The sequence below is a fragment of the Heloderma suspectum genome, chromosome 4 (genome assembly GCF_057233095.1).
Source record: "Heloderma suspectum isolate Gila_16-S chromosome 4, 16-S_ref, whole genome shotgun sequence".
Lineage (NCBI taxonomy): Eukaryota > Metazoa > Chordata > Lepidosauria > Squamata > Helodermatidae > Heloderma > Heloderma suspectum.
Genome location: NC_139461.1, coordinates 105,166,638 through 105,181,470, shown reverse-complemented (window position 1 = coordinate 105,181,470; position 14,833 = coordinate 105,166,638). Strand labels below are relative to the sequence as shown.

The window sequence follows — 14,833 nt, the reverse complement described above, 5'->3', positions numbered from 1 at the left end:
GCCTTCCACTTGTAACCCTCCCATATTTTCCCACCATTTGTTCTTACTGCAAAAAAAAAGATCAAGGAGAAAAAGATGGAATAACTGCACAATGCCTTCTAACTGTAGCGCTGGGGGCCCTCTCCCTAGAAGCACCATCTGTTAGATAGGTTTTTTAGAGACTAGGAGGGTAGTTTGAAAGAGAGATGTATATTCTCATGTCTGCTTGTGGTGCATATTCTCAGGTTAGCAGGCTTTCCCCCATTTCCTAAAGCAAGTTTGACCAGAGACCACTGTGGGACAAAAGGTGTGTGTGTGTGAATATGCACCATAGGAAGCAATGCTTCTTTTGTACTACTTTCAGCTCTTTTAAAAACTGTTGTCTGCCTCTTGCCTCACTAATTTCAAATGTATATTTAGCATTTGACAAAATATTTAATCTAGCAGGCATAGAAATCATGGGAGCTATAAACCACAGTTCGCTTGAGTTTCTTTTGACCTCCTTCCTAGATCAAGAACTTCTAGTGTTTGTCACTGAATTCAAAGAATCATAGAATAGTAGGGTTGGAAGGGGCCTACAAGGCCACTGAGTCCAACCCCCTGCTCAGTGCAGGAATCCAGGTCACAGCATCCCTGACAGATGGCTGTCCAGCCTCGTCTTGAATGCCTCCAGTGTGGGAGAGCCCACTTCCTCCCTAGGTAATTGGTTCCATTATCGTATTACTCTAACAGTCAGGAAGTTTTTCCTGATGTTCAGCCGGAATCTGGCTTCCTGTAACTTGAGCCCATGAATATTGAAAACCTTTTTAAACACACAAGGTAGCCATGTTGGCCATAAGAAAAATTCCATATTTGGGCAGTACTTTTATTAGGCCAACAAAAGGACACAAAATAATGTGCAAGCTTTTGAGTTCTTCAAAGCTCTTCATCAGGGAAGATGGTTAACAAACCAAGAAAGGGGTGGGTGGGAGATGAAGTGGCTGATGTGCAAGCCATAGAGTCTGCATTTGGTTAGAGTCTTAAGACAGAACGCGAGAGGAGGCTGCAGACATTCAAATTAGGCTTTGCCAGGTACACAGATGGTTTTGAGTTGCACCTAGGAGTCTCCCAAAGGCTGTTGAGATGGGAAAATGAACCAACAATGGCTGATTCCCCATTTTTGAAAATATAAAATCCAGCTGTTATCCATCTCCATCTCCATCTGTAGGCAAAACACACAAGTTTCTTAGTTGAGAAAAACTAGACAGTTTTTATAGTAATCAAGCTGGAGATGATTTTAGATGGGATACTAGATTTTTAAAAAAAGGGGGGGAGCCAAAATGGATGTACCCTCAGAGAATAAAGTGCCAGCTTTTTAAATAGGTTCTCAAGTTCTGATTTTCAGACACCACAAAAGTGCCTTGGGTCTTGGTGGGCACCAGTGTGCCCACGAGTGCCATGTCGCCGACCCTTGCTATAGGCCATATTTTTGCCCACCTTGATTCTAAAGTGTGACTCTTTTCCTTATCAGGGAAGATGTAACAAAGAGGTGCGAGATACTACTTTCTTTTGGAACAATGCCATCTGGTTTCTGGAATAAGTGTGAAGTGTACCGCAGGGAGGGTCAGAGCTGAGGCTTACAGGATCTGCTTTGATTTTGCTAGAACCCCAAGTTCCACCAACTGGACGCAAACGAAAAATATTGTTTTGGGGCCAGAAATACACTGAGAATTAAGAAACAAGGTATCTCTGATCACATGTTCAGCCTAGGAATTTGTTTTCAGTGCCAGAAACTGAGCTCACAGTTCTTCCACCCACAAATCCTCTGTTGGTCTCCCCTCTCCCGCCTCGCCACCCATCCACCTGAGCATTCTTAATTTCAGCAGCCTAATTTGGGGTGAAGGAGCTTTTTTCATTGTTAGAAAAATCACCCAGAATTCTACCAGTAGATCCTGATCTGTACTATACCCTGTAACTGTTGGAGATGGACAACCTGATTCAAGGGGAAGATTGCACTGGTGAAGAAGTGCACTGTTCTATATACTATGCTGGTACCTCCCTGCCACATTGTTGATACAGACTTTGATTCCTTAGATCTGTACAACACAAGCCTATGGGAGAAAAGCAAAGACAAACAAGCTCTGTGGTGGATATTCCAGCGACTGTGTTCAAGGAGCTTGTGGACTGAAGGACTGGACCTGTTTTTGTTTGTTTCTTTTGTTTTTATATAAATCACAGTTTTACCTTGAAGATAGCAGCAAAAAAGAAAAGAGGAAGGAGGAAAGCTAATTTTAATAGAGATCAATATCTGTAAGACCCTTTTCTGTTTCCACCCACACTTACTTCTTTCAGTTTTTTAAAAGGGCTGCTTCACATGGTGCAATTGTACCATACACTGCTGTCATGTATAATTGTGACACAATTTATACTTGCATATTTTAAATGCACGACAAATGTACATGAGTACATGTGTAACGTTTCCGTGCAGGAAAAAATGTCTTGTTAAGCTGCTCTAAGGAAACACAATAGTACAAACTCAATGTCACAGTGCTCCAGTGATTTTAGATTAAGGTTTGTCCCTATTCACCACTCCCTTCCCCTTTCCTACAGGTAGCCAACTGCCACTTTCTGTCATCTGCTTCCTCATTTGTTGTGCTTAAATTTTTCTTAAGAAAACAGAACTTCTGACCTGTAATATGAACTTAACTTGTAATAGCACTGCGCATTTACTTCACAACAAACATGGACCTACTCCTTGTAAGGGTGTACTGATGTGGGTCCTTATAGTACGTTTATGGTGGTCTTGTAGCAGAATGTGTTTTTCAAGATTAGTTTGGTGTTGGAGATTGTAAGCTTCTCTAAGTTAATTTAATATTGACTTACTTTGACAATGAACACTCATTGATTTACTTTGACAATTAACGTACATAAGTGAATTTTTAAAAAGGGAAATACTGCTCAGTATTTTATGCCATTGCTCTAGGACTGGGGACAATAGGGGAAAAGCAGGAAGGAACCGGCTTCGTGGTATTGCCACATGTTAGCAATCCACTAGTAAAGGACCCAGGGATGAAAAAGCCTTTGAGAAATAGAGCACATGGTCTGTTGACACCAGCAGTCAGTACCCAGTCAACAGACGGGTCCATCATTACTTAGCTTTTATAATGTGATAGATCAGTAAACCAGCTTGGCTGGCTGAGGCTTCAGTGTCTCCTAGCAACTGCCTGTGTTTCCCCTATACTTTGAGTATCGTCATTTTACAGTATTGTATTTGGCATAATGAATATATTGGCATGTCTAGAATTTTCCTGATTAGGCCACTAGATGCAGTTTGCAGGCTGGTTCAAAATTAGCTGCAAACCTTTTGTTATCAGAAAATTCTAATAAATGCTGAAGCAACGAAGGTCACTTCTGCCAAATACGCAACAAAAAGTTTGATTCATATACATGACAATCCACATGTATTTAGCAAATGTAATACATACATACATATATATATATATATATGCTTTTCATTCAACACCCTGGATTTCATTTCATGTAAAATGTATAAAGATATCTCCTTTTTTCTGATTAACTTCTGGCAATGTTTTAAAAATGTACACAATACTAAATACCTAGGAGTTTTTGCTAGTTATAGCAATATGTGTTTATAGCACATATTGGCATTCTATTCTTGTCCTGTGTTTTATCTGGGGGTGCTTTCAAATGGACAGCTCCTAGCACTACCAGTCAAAAGACATTGTGCAGCTGTTCTATCTTTCCCTCCTTAATGGATTTCCTGTGATAAAAAAAAAAAAAGACTGAAGAAGTGATAGGAAAACATGGGAGGGATACCAATAGAAGATGACATATGGACTCCCCGTAAAATTCTGTGAATGAGGCAAGGTGATAGCACAATAAAAGCCACATCTGGAAGCACCTCTAAACTCCCTCTACCTTTCCTGGTTAAAAACTAGATGTTATAGTTTGTCACATTGCATTTGTGTTTTTCCTTTTGTCATTTGTTTTCCAAAAGTACTATGAGTTGCAATTAGTCAGCTGGAAACCTTTTAAAGTGTCAGAGTAGGGAAAGTTAATGGAACATGTTGAATGAAGGACTGGATGTACTTGAAAAGGCCATGTGGTGTACTGATACCAGTCCTTTTTGTTTGTGGATGTGGAGGAAGATTATCTATAAGTGGTCTTGAATAATAACATGGACTTGTAGTGAGAGTTGAACCATTACCTAGCAACGTGAGATCAGAACACACTGCCTGACTGGCAAACTCTATGTTATATGCAAATCAATCCCTCACCGTTTTTTTTAGTGGAAATTTTGAGCAGAGGCGTGACAGCAAAGTGGGTGCTTTAACTCTTTCCACATCAGCCTTTTTTTTCTTTTTTGCAATGAAAATAGCTGCCATGTTGCTCCCCCCTCCACCTTGTAGTGTTCCAGATGCTTAATTATCCTTGTAAACATGCACCTGGACCCCAAAGGGGGGAAAAAAAAACAGCTGGGGTGGGGGATTTTGAACAGAAAAATTGCTGGTGAGGAAAGGATTGTGCCGTTCTTACAAATAAGGCCCCCAAAGTTACTAGCCTGCAAAAAATATTTACTAATCCTCTGAGGATTAGCAGAGGAGGGATATGCATTTCTGTGTTGGGCACAGAGGAGGGGGTCTTCTCTCCTCTACCATGCACTCACCTGCATGTGTTTCCTGGTCACCTATGTGGCTACCAGGCTACTGCTTAAATAAAAGTGTCAATTAAGAATTCCTTCTCCCTTCCCTACAATTTCTTCACTCAAAAACCCAGCCTCTTTCAAGCTATTTTTCATTTCAATAAACCAACTGTCAGGACTTACTTTGTTACACATGTCAGTAGTAGTTTTTGCCCCAGAGGTAATTTTCAAAAGCTATAAGTCCTATGTGAAACTCAAATACCATACTAGGGAAAGAGGGGGAAATACATTTTATCACTATATCTTGTAGGCTTAAGTTACTTTAAAAATCAGTGACAGTGACTTTTATAACATGAGTATTGTCACAGTTTTAAATGTTAGACTTGGCATTACATAGTATATATACACTTTAGGTTTACACCTTACCCTCCATGTACCCACAGTTTTCCTTGGTCTTTCAGGCCCAAATCCAGATGGAAAGGATGGAGTGCCTGGGACCTGTAAAGATTCCCCATGTTGTCCTGGTCCTGTATTGTTTTATGAAGCATCTGAACCTCACTGCATTGCTAGAGGAATCCTCCTGTGAGTTGACCTATGTCTGTTTGTTGCTTGTAAACAAGCACAATTTGTGACGTTGCGCAATATCATTACTGATCACAGGGCACGTGCGTTAAGGCATCAGCCTTAGCTTCCAGTTTTCTGGCATTGTGCAGCTTGAGCCAACATGCGATAAAGCCTTAACTCTCATCTTAAGCCAGCAGGTTTTTTTTTACCATTGAATTTCCCTGCTTTTTTAAAAAAAGAAATGTATTATTACAGTATTCCGGAAAAGCACACAAACACAAACAAAACACAAAACACAAACCATTCATAAACTGAGTAGGTGTATTCATAACAAATGAATAGTTATGTCCCTGTATGTTGAGAATACCGTCCTGCACAGGATTCCAGCACAGCTTTTTCCTTTCCCTCCCTCTCTACATCAGTGATCTGTCAGTCAGTGAGAATGAATCTCTCAGCCCTCAAAATTACCTCAGTCTTATCTCAGTCGACAGTTTCCTGCTACCCCTCCCCGCTGGAAGAATGCTGAGAGGAACACTGGAATTCCTCTCAAAACACTGGACTACTGACAGCGTTATAGCTTCAGAGTGAAACTGAGTATGCCCAGCATAACTTTGCCAGCAGTTGCTGTCATAGACTTTCATGGGGCAGAAAAACCTTGATAACCTTTAAACTGCTGCTCAGAATTTCATCAAACCAATGAAAGGCATACCTCCTCAACAAGCCTGAATAAAGTACATCAGTAGTCCGCCCCCCCCTCCCAATTTGAAAGAAATGTATGAACCACAGCTTGAGTAAGAAGTACGAATGTGTCAGTTTTCAGCACTTTTTACCTTGTTGTATCTGTGGCAATTTATATTGGATCAGTTTGGAGTTTTGGAGAATTGTAGACCTCATCAGGTAGATTACGGATGCCATGTCATTTCAAGCTAGCTAAACAGCAGTCATTTTTATGAGCAGTAGAATTTTGAGGCTTATAATTGTGGAACCTGTTTTTTTTTTCTTTTTTTGCTACTCACTTTTTGCTACTCATTCTCATCTCATGCCCCATTAATGTTCTGTGTGAGTGGTTATTTTATTTTTTTATTAAAAAAATTATACCCTGCACCTTCAAGGCCAATTGGCATTCTCAGGGCACCTTACTAAAGAATAAAAAAACAATGTTACAAGAACCAATAACACAAGCAACAATCTAAAATAGCAATAAAACAGCAGCACAACACAAGATAAATACTCTAATCCAGGGGTAGGCAACCTGATGCTCTCAAAATGTTTTGGATTACAATGCCCATAATCTCTGACTATTGCGTACTTGTGCAGTCAATATAAAAACTCACTACAGCTTTAAAAGGCTTAAAAGCGTGGGAAAATTAAAAAGAAAAAACTCTTCATCTCACACGGGTATGACAACAAAGTAGGTGTCAGAAGTAGGCATTCCTCAGTGGGACACCCCCACTGAAGAGGTTTACTTCTGACAGTGGGGGCACATCGAAAAGGCCCTTGGATAAAACCTCAGAATCAGTATAGGGCTAGATGGTCCAACAGATACTTGAGTCCCAAGGCACATACTGTTTTAAAGGTGAGCACCAGCACTTTGAATTGATCTTGAAGCAAACAAGGAGCCAACGAAGTTGTATCTAAACAGGTGTAATATGATTCCACCTCCTGGTCCCTATTAGTAACCTGGCAGCTGTATTCTGAACTAGTGGCATCTTCTGGACTGACTTCAGAGGTGCATTGTAGTAATCCAATGTGGAAGTCTACAAAAGTTGGATAACAGAGACTCAGCTATTTCTGGCAAGGAAGGGCTGCAGATGGCATATTGGCCTTAGCTGTCAAAAGGCACTTCATGAGGCTCCTGGAGCATCCACTGATAATAACGGATCTGTGAGCAACCCCAGATGATGGACCTTAAACTTCCAGGGGAGTACAACCCCTTCTATAACTGGTTGAACACCATCTCTCTGGACAGACGAAACACCCACTGACAGCATCCTAGGTAGTTGGTGCCAATGCATATGACACAGAATCTTCCCTATGATAACATTTGTGACATCTGAATGTTTGCTACTCAATTCAGCTCTTGGTGAAGTGGTAATACTAGAACATAATGTAACACAACTTATTGCAATGTTTTATAACAAGATATAATATAAAAATATCTGGCCTTTATTATATACGCCGCATTACTGATTGGATGTAACTCGGTTGGAAATACAGTCAGGGCCAGAAATATTGGAACAAGGATAACTGTTTTGGCAGTTGGCCTCTGTACACCACCACATTGAAGTTGAAAGGAAACACACCCAGATGGGAGCGAAGTCAGGACTTTCAGCTGTAATCCAAGGGGTTTGACAAAAGCAAGGCACTAACCATTCAGCAAGGACAGCCAGTGGCATACACTCCCCCCCATCGTTGGTGGCTCAAAAGTAATGGAACGAATGGCTGACAAGCAGCTGCACGGCCAGGTGTGGCCTGTTTCCTGGGTACCCCAATACCAATCAAGCAGAGAAAAGGCCTGGAGGTGGTTCTGAGTGTGACATTTGCATTTGGTAGCTGTTCACCAGAACTCCCAACATGAGGCCCAAAGAGATATCCATGTGAGTGAAGGAGGCCATCATTAGGCTGAGGAAACAAACCCATCAGAGAGATAGCAAAAACAGTGGGAGTGGCCAACACAACAGTTTGGAACATCCTGAAAAAGAAGGAATTAACTGGCAAGCTCAGCAACAGCAAAAGGCCTGGAAGACCACGGAAGACAACTAAAGTGGATGACCGCAGAATGCTGCTCATGGTGAAGAGGAACCCTTTCACAACATCTAGCCAGGTCAAGAATGCGCTTGAGGAGGTAGGCATGTCATTGTCAACATCTACGGTCCAGAGACAGCTTTATGAGTGTAAATACAGAGGCTTCACAACAAGGTGCAAACCACTGGTAACGCTCAAGAACAGACAGGACAGATGAGCCTTTGCCCGCAAACACTTAAAAAAGCCTGCCCGGTTCTGGAATAAGATTCTTTGGACTGATGAAACCAAGATTAACTTGTACCAGAATGATGGGAAGAGAAAAGTATGGAGGAGGAAAGGAACAGCTCATGATCCCAAGCATACCACATCATTTGTCAAACATGGTGGAGGCAGTGTTATGGCATGGGCATGTATGGCTGCCAATGGAACCGCGTCACTGGTGTTTATTGATGACCTGACTGCTGATAAAAGCAGAAGGATGAATTCTGAAGTGTATAGGGCTATACTTTCTGCTCAGGTTCAGCCGAATGCTGCCAAACTGATAGGACACAGCTTCATATTGCAGGTGGATAATGACCCAAAACATACAGCAAAAGCTACCCAAGAGTTTCTGAAGGCAAAGAAGTGGGATGTTCTTCAATGGCCACATCAGTCACCTGATCTCCACCCAATAGAGCATGCTTTTCATTTACTGAAGACAAGACTGAAGGCAGAAAGACCCACAAACAAGCAGCAGCTGAAGTCAGCTGCAGTAAAGGCCTGACAAAGCATCTTGAGGGAGGACACTCAGCATTTGGTCATGTCCATGGGTTCCAGACTTCAGGCAGTCATTGACTGCAAAGGATTTTCATCCAGGTATTAAAGGCAATCCTTAAGTTTGAAATGATGTTGGTTTGTTGCATTACTTATGAGCCACCAACGATGGATGTGTGTGTATGCTACTGGCTGTAGTTCCTGAATGGTTGGTGCCCCACTTTTGTCAAACCCCTTGAATTACAGCTGAAAGTCCTGACTTCGCTCCCATCTGGGTGTGTTTCCTTTCAACTTCAGTGTGGTGGTGTACAGAGGGCAACTGCCAGAACAGTTATCCTTGTTCCAATATTTCTGGCCCTGACTGTAGATTCCCTAGCTCACCTTCAAATTCAACTTGTTTTAACTCAGCATAGCTTCACTGTCATGAGTATATTGCAAAGGAACATTTAAATGCTAACCCCGGTTGTGGAGCAAACTCCTTAGAGAGGTTTGCCTGGTACCTACATTGTACTTTTTCTGGTGCCAAGTGAAGACCTTTATATTTTCCCAGGCATTTTTAGCATTTTAGCATTCCAGTTTTTTAGCTCTTGACATCTTAAATCTGCTATTGCAGTTTAAATATCTGCACTGCTGCTAGGTTTTGCTCTGGTTGTATTTTTATTCTGTAGTTTTAATCTATTACATTTTATATTGTATTTTCTGTTGCACGTTTGTAGTTTTAATTTTGTGAACCACCCAGAGAGCTTCAGCTATTGGGTGGTATAAAAATTAATTAATTAATTAATTAAAAATAACCATATAAGTTTTTAAAACATTAAATTCAATTTGGATATTTTTCTGTGGGAATACAGAATCCTTAATCATTGAAGGAATCTAACTTTAATTGATTATCGGAGCCTTGGCACTTCCTGGGAATAGAGTGACATGGGAATATTAACAAATTACTTTAATATTAACATGCGTGAATGACTTTTTTTTCCTGATTTAAATGAGACATTGAAAATGCACACACACACATGCAGTGGAGAGGAAACATTGCATCATTTTGGAAAATGCCACTTTTGTCTGGGACTTTGGTCTGAATTTATATTTGGGACACTTTGGTGTTTCATGACTGTTTGACATGCTGCACAGGCAAAGTGGTACATTGGGCTCCTTGAATTGATAGTGAAAATCAGCTTTCATAGTTGACTTTGCCTGATGGAATGTCCCAGGTTTTGTCTTGTTTTGTTTTAAAAATGCTATTGTCAGTTACTATTGGTAATTAAGTGAAGTGGAAATGGGCAAAAACTGTGACCATTTGCACTAACCCTTGATGCAGATTCATGAAACTGAACATTCCCTTTTTTCAGGGTGGGGAAATTTATAACTTCAACACAAAGACTTTTCTGGTAAATTGCATAAATGTTTATAGGGCAGCTTGCTGAGAAAAGTGTGTCCTTGCAGCAAACAAAGGCAATATGCTTTCAGTCATCAGGTAAGAGGGATTGAATTAAGAATTCCTAAAGGGAGACTAGAAAGGCAACCCCCATTTTAATTAGACAAAAATGTAGCCTGACACTTTTCGAGGCTGTGTAGAGAAAAAAAAATTAGCATAGAAGATGTGACTTTCTGACTTGAACAAACAGAACACATGGAGGAGATCTTCATCCATAGTGAATATTTCTGTATTCAGTTCTTAAAGTAATTTTCTCTTTGCCATCACAATTAATGTTTTTGGAGTACTTGAAGCTCCAGGATATCCAGTTAAAGAAGTGAAGGTACTCTGTGCAATATAACTACTGTAATGGCTTCTGTTTAGTTAAATATGGTTTGTATCTTATCTGTACCTCTCTTTCCTCCTCTTTAGTGCCTAAAACAATATATGCAATTGGCCATCCGTGAGGGTTGTGGTTCTCCCATCACTTGTCCAGACATGGTGTGCTTAAGTCGTGGGACTCTGCAAGAAACAGAGGTATCTACTCTTGTCATCTCTCTTCTTTCTTTTTAATCTTCTTTGTTCATTTACATAATGAATATATTATACTGTTTCTTCCCTCCCCTTAATTACTCTAATGACTACTTGGCAGAAGGCCCACTTGACAGGAGAAACTAGAAACAAGCAGATGGTTTTCCTCTTGTTTTTCCTTTCCTAGGGAAATGTTTACTTGGCATTGAGGCGGTCTCAGAATTGCCTCCTTTAAAACCTGAACATCCCCCATCTGAATGTCACCAGTCCTCCTTTAGCAATGAATGCTGGAATATGCATGGCATTCTGGGTTGTAAAACACACATCGCAGGAAGTTTCACCTGTCACTTGCTTTTTAAATTTTAAACTGGAGTCAAATATGAATAGAATTTGAGAGGTTATGGCCTTGTGGTGATGGTATTTATGGGTTCATGTTAAGGGTTGTGTGTGGACACAAAGTACTCATCTTGCAACCAGGAAGATTCTGAAGAAAATATAGACACATTATAGATGAAATTGGAGGTGAAAACAACAAAGGATATTGTGGTATACATTTTTGAGGACTAGACTCTGCTTCACCATATGCCCCCATATACATGACGCTTCAAAGATATTTGCACATAGTTCCTAAAGAGCCAACCTGCCTCTCCTGCCCTTCCTCCCTGTCCATCCGTTGCTCCATCTGTGTCCCCTTGGTATCCTAGCACTTTCTTCTTATGCCACAATAACAACTTGGAGCTCAGCCCACAATTGCTATGCATAACTGCAAGCTGTCGAGGTGGACTGAACAGTGGCAGGCTACAAGTGCTCATGGTGAAACAGCCCTGTAACCACTTTATCATGAGCATGGCTCTTCCCTCAGCTAGGCTCAACCCGCATTTCTTACAACACCTGTCTTGGTTGTGTGAATCTGCCCTTGGCTTGGCTAGCCAATAGCGCCAATCCAATTTAGTGCCAGCAATGTGTTGGCATGGATGAACAAAGTGGCATGGATAATACCCTTCTCAGGTGCCTTGCAGCTCATTTTAAATGGATGGAATAAAGGTGAAAACAGCATTTCTGATTTCACCTCTCATTAGAGCTAGGAACCAGGGAGGGAGGAGAGACACTCCAGCATTCGTGTGGGGTAGCAGGCCATGTATGACTGGAGTGGAGATAACAGTAGTGCTCCCATCAGTCTCTTCATGCCTTCATCAAGGATAGAATTAAAAGAAAGGCTTGATAGTCTGGTGCCATTAACCCTGAGCTAATGAGAAGTGTAGAACTTGTGGAAGACAAGGATATATAAACCCAGAGCTGGGCTGCAACAGTGGTATGTTTTAAGAGACATGTTTTTGGTTGTAAACCACCTTGGGGGCCCTTTTGAGATCTGAAACATGGTACATCAGTATCTCTATAGATAATTCATATTCCCGATAAACTGTTAACAGGTAGGGAGGGGTGGCAAAGCTTTATGCTACCTCCATCAGGAAGATGCCAAAAATGGGAAATACATAAGGGTTTGGAGTAATGATGCCTCAAAGTCTTCTTGAGAAATCCACTCCTGGTACTTCCTTTGGAACTAAAAGCAGGATGTCTTTAGGAACAATTCAGAACTGGTGCTGAATTTTAGTTTGGAACTGGTTCATGCAGTGGTGGTGGAAACTGCAGTTAGGACAGCTTAAAGGAGGCAGAGTGCCCACCACCACCACCACACACACACACTCACCGGTTGTCTAATCAGTCCCCTTTTTCTTGTTTCTCCTGTTCAGTAAAAGCTAATGACATTTTTTTCTATTTGCTTGTATGGAACAAGGGGGTAGGATTTGCAGTTAAAATGATTGAGGGGAACCCATCTGGCCAGACCTTGTTGTCTGAAAGATATGGAGGGAAAGGGGAAGTAAGGGTGCCCACTCACAGTTTTCTCCAATTGCATTGCCTTCTTGCTCACTACAAGCAATAGAGTGAAAGCTGTATATGCACCATACAAAGGCACTTAGTTCGCTCAAATATGCATGCCATACAAGTGAAAGACTGTGAATTCCCACTGGATTTACATGATTTTTAAGACTGAATTTGCAAGTGATGCACACAAATTGGTGGGTCACAAATTCATCTTGGAATTCACCATTTCCAAATCTGCAGAGGCACAAAGTGGCTTTGTCTCTATATCAGTGTCAGTGCTCCACTAATGTAATAATAAACCTTCACCAGCCTTGACAGTGGGGAGTGTGTGCCTTCAAAGTTTGCATGAAAAGTACAAAAATGATATTGCAAAATGACTGTGTTTGTAAAGCTCCTCAAAGCTAAGATCCATTTCAATTAGTCAGGCAAGGGGGCACTTGAGGGTATACATTAATGGGCCATTAATGTTTTCCTCAGTACTCTATGGGGCTAAGGATCGAATGAATAAACAACGATGAATGTATTTAATGGTCCATGAATGATAGAATGCACTGAATTCTGTTCAGGGTTGTTATTCCTCATGTATTTATGATCTTCACTGAGCCTGTGTTATAGTGAGGAATAATAACTCCTGAGCAGAACAGAAGCAAGAGGAAGAAGTGAACTTTATTGAATTAAAGTTTAATAAGCTGATGCTCTTACGATTAATGATAGTGCGGCTTGCCTGCCCACCCTGCACTGCCTATAAGCACTGCCTGTCAGATTCTGATCATATCTCCATGTTAATCTACTGTCCCCAACCTGGTGTCCTCCAGATGTTTTGGATTGTAACCCCCATCATTCCTTGCAATTGGCCATGCTGGCTGGGGCTGATAGAAGTTGTAGTCCAAACACATCTGTGGGACACTAGCTTGAGAAAACTAATCTACTCAGCAAGCAATCCTTGCCCTTAATATTCTGGTCTGTCTATGACCTCCTGCCAAGAACTGGCCAGTTGGTTTGATCATTTATTGTTCCAGGTTGAGGCCTGATATTAACCTAAAAGTGTGACATGGATGTCTTCATAGACTGCCATCATGCAATTATGCATTTATGTGACTGAAATTATGTATAAGTTTATAAGTGCACTGAAAGTCAGTGGGATTCCTAGGCTCAGCATTAGTTTTCCAATCTTGTACCAGTGATAAGAATCCAGGCTCAACCCATGATCTGGGTTGTTATCAGGTGAGAACCAGGCCATCTATGCCAGAGTAGAGGGGAAGAAAGAATGAGAGCCTCACACTGGACTCAGTTGAAATGGGCCACAGCCTTTATTGCAAGCAGAGACATTGACCTGGTTCACATGTAACGAAAACCCATGGTTTGAACAATGCATAGGTTGTTGTGCAGGAGCAGGAGTGAGAGAACATGCTGCTTGTTTGTTGTTGGGCTAACTGCTGGATTGTTTAGCCCCTAAAGAACTCATCAGTCCAGGTTCAGACATCATACTCAACAACCTACAAAGGAGCCGATTCTAGGTTGTTGCTTAGGAACAGAAGTGGCTGGTATGCTCTAATCACTGCACCTACCCTCTCCACTCATCTCTGACAGCCCATGGTTTGTTTAACCCATGGGCTGTTGTTACATGCAAACAGGCTCACTGGGTTGTATCCCATGTTAATCTTATTTAAAGTAGACTCATTGAAATGAATGGGACACAAGTTAGACTAACACTGGGTACAACCCATAGTGATGTGACTGACAGTCCAACTACTGACAGAAGGTAAACCAGCCCAGACTACCCTTTGGGTAGCCCAGAGAATAATAATAGCCCAAGGCAGTGGATTACTGGGGAAGGGAGGGTAAAGCTGCCTGTAGAACCAACCTAGGTGTGCAGCTACTGACTATTTCCCATTGTGGACTGGTTCTTATGCCCAAATCCCTGACACCCCTTAATGGTGAGTTTTTCCCCTGCATTTCCCCCTAAACCACAGTCCCTGCTCATAGAATCATAGAATAGTAGGGTTGGAAGGGGCCTACAAGACCATCGAGTCCAACCCCCTGCTCAATGCAGGAATCCAAGTCAGATCATCCCTGACAGATGGCTCTCCAGCTTGAATGCCTCCCGTGTGGGAGAGCCCACCACCTGCCTAGCCAATGGGTTCCTTCATGGTATTGCTCTAACAGGAAGTTTTTTTCAGCCGGAATCTGGCTTCCTGTAACTTGAGCCCATTATTCCGTGTCCTGCATTCTGGGATGATCAAGAAGAGATCCTGGCCTTCCTCTATGTGACAACCTTTCAAGTACTTGAAGAGCTCTATCAGTCTTCTACTGATGGT

General features: G+C 41.5%; 1 protein-coding gene across 12 annotated transcripts in view; it reads left to right on the top strand.

Moving 5' to 3' along the window:
* The window catches only part of RNF144B (ring finger protein 144B), a 129,071-nt gene that overhangs the window by 87,771 nt on the left and 26,467 nt on the right, over nt 1–14,833 (top strand). For 11 of the 12 annotated variants that reach the window (XM_084850171.1, XM_084850172.1, XM_084850176.1 and 8 more), the window contains one exon: nt 10,533–10,637. In XM_084850171.1, coding sequence (XP_084706297.1) covers nt 10,533–10,637 — 105 coding nt within the window. Of the gene's footprint in view, nt 1–5,082; nt 5,204–10,532; nt 10,638–14,833 lie in introns of all 12 variants that reach the window. The other variant, XM_084850175.1, reaches the window with a different exon arrangement.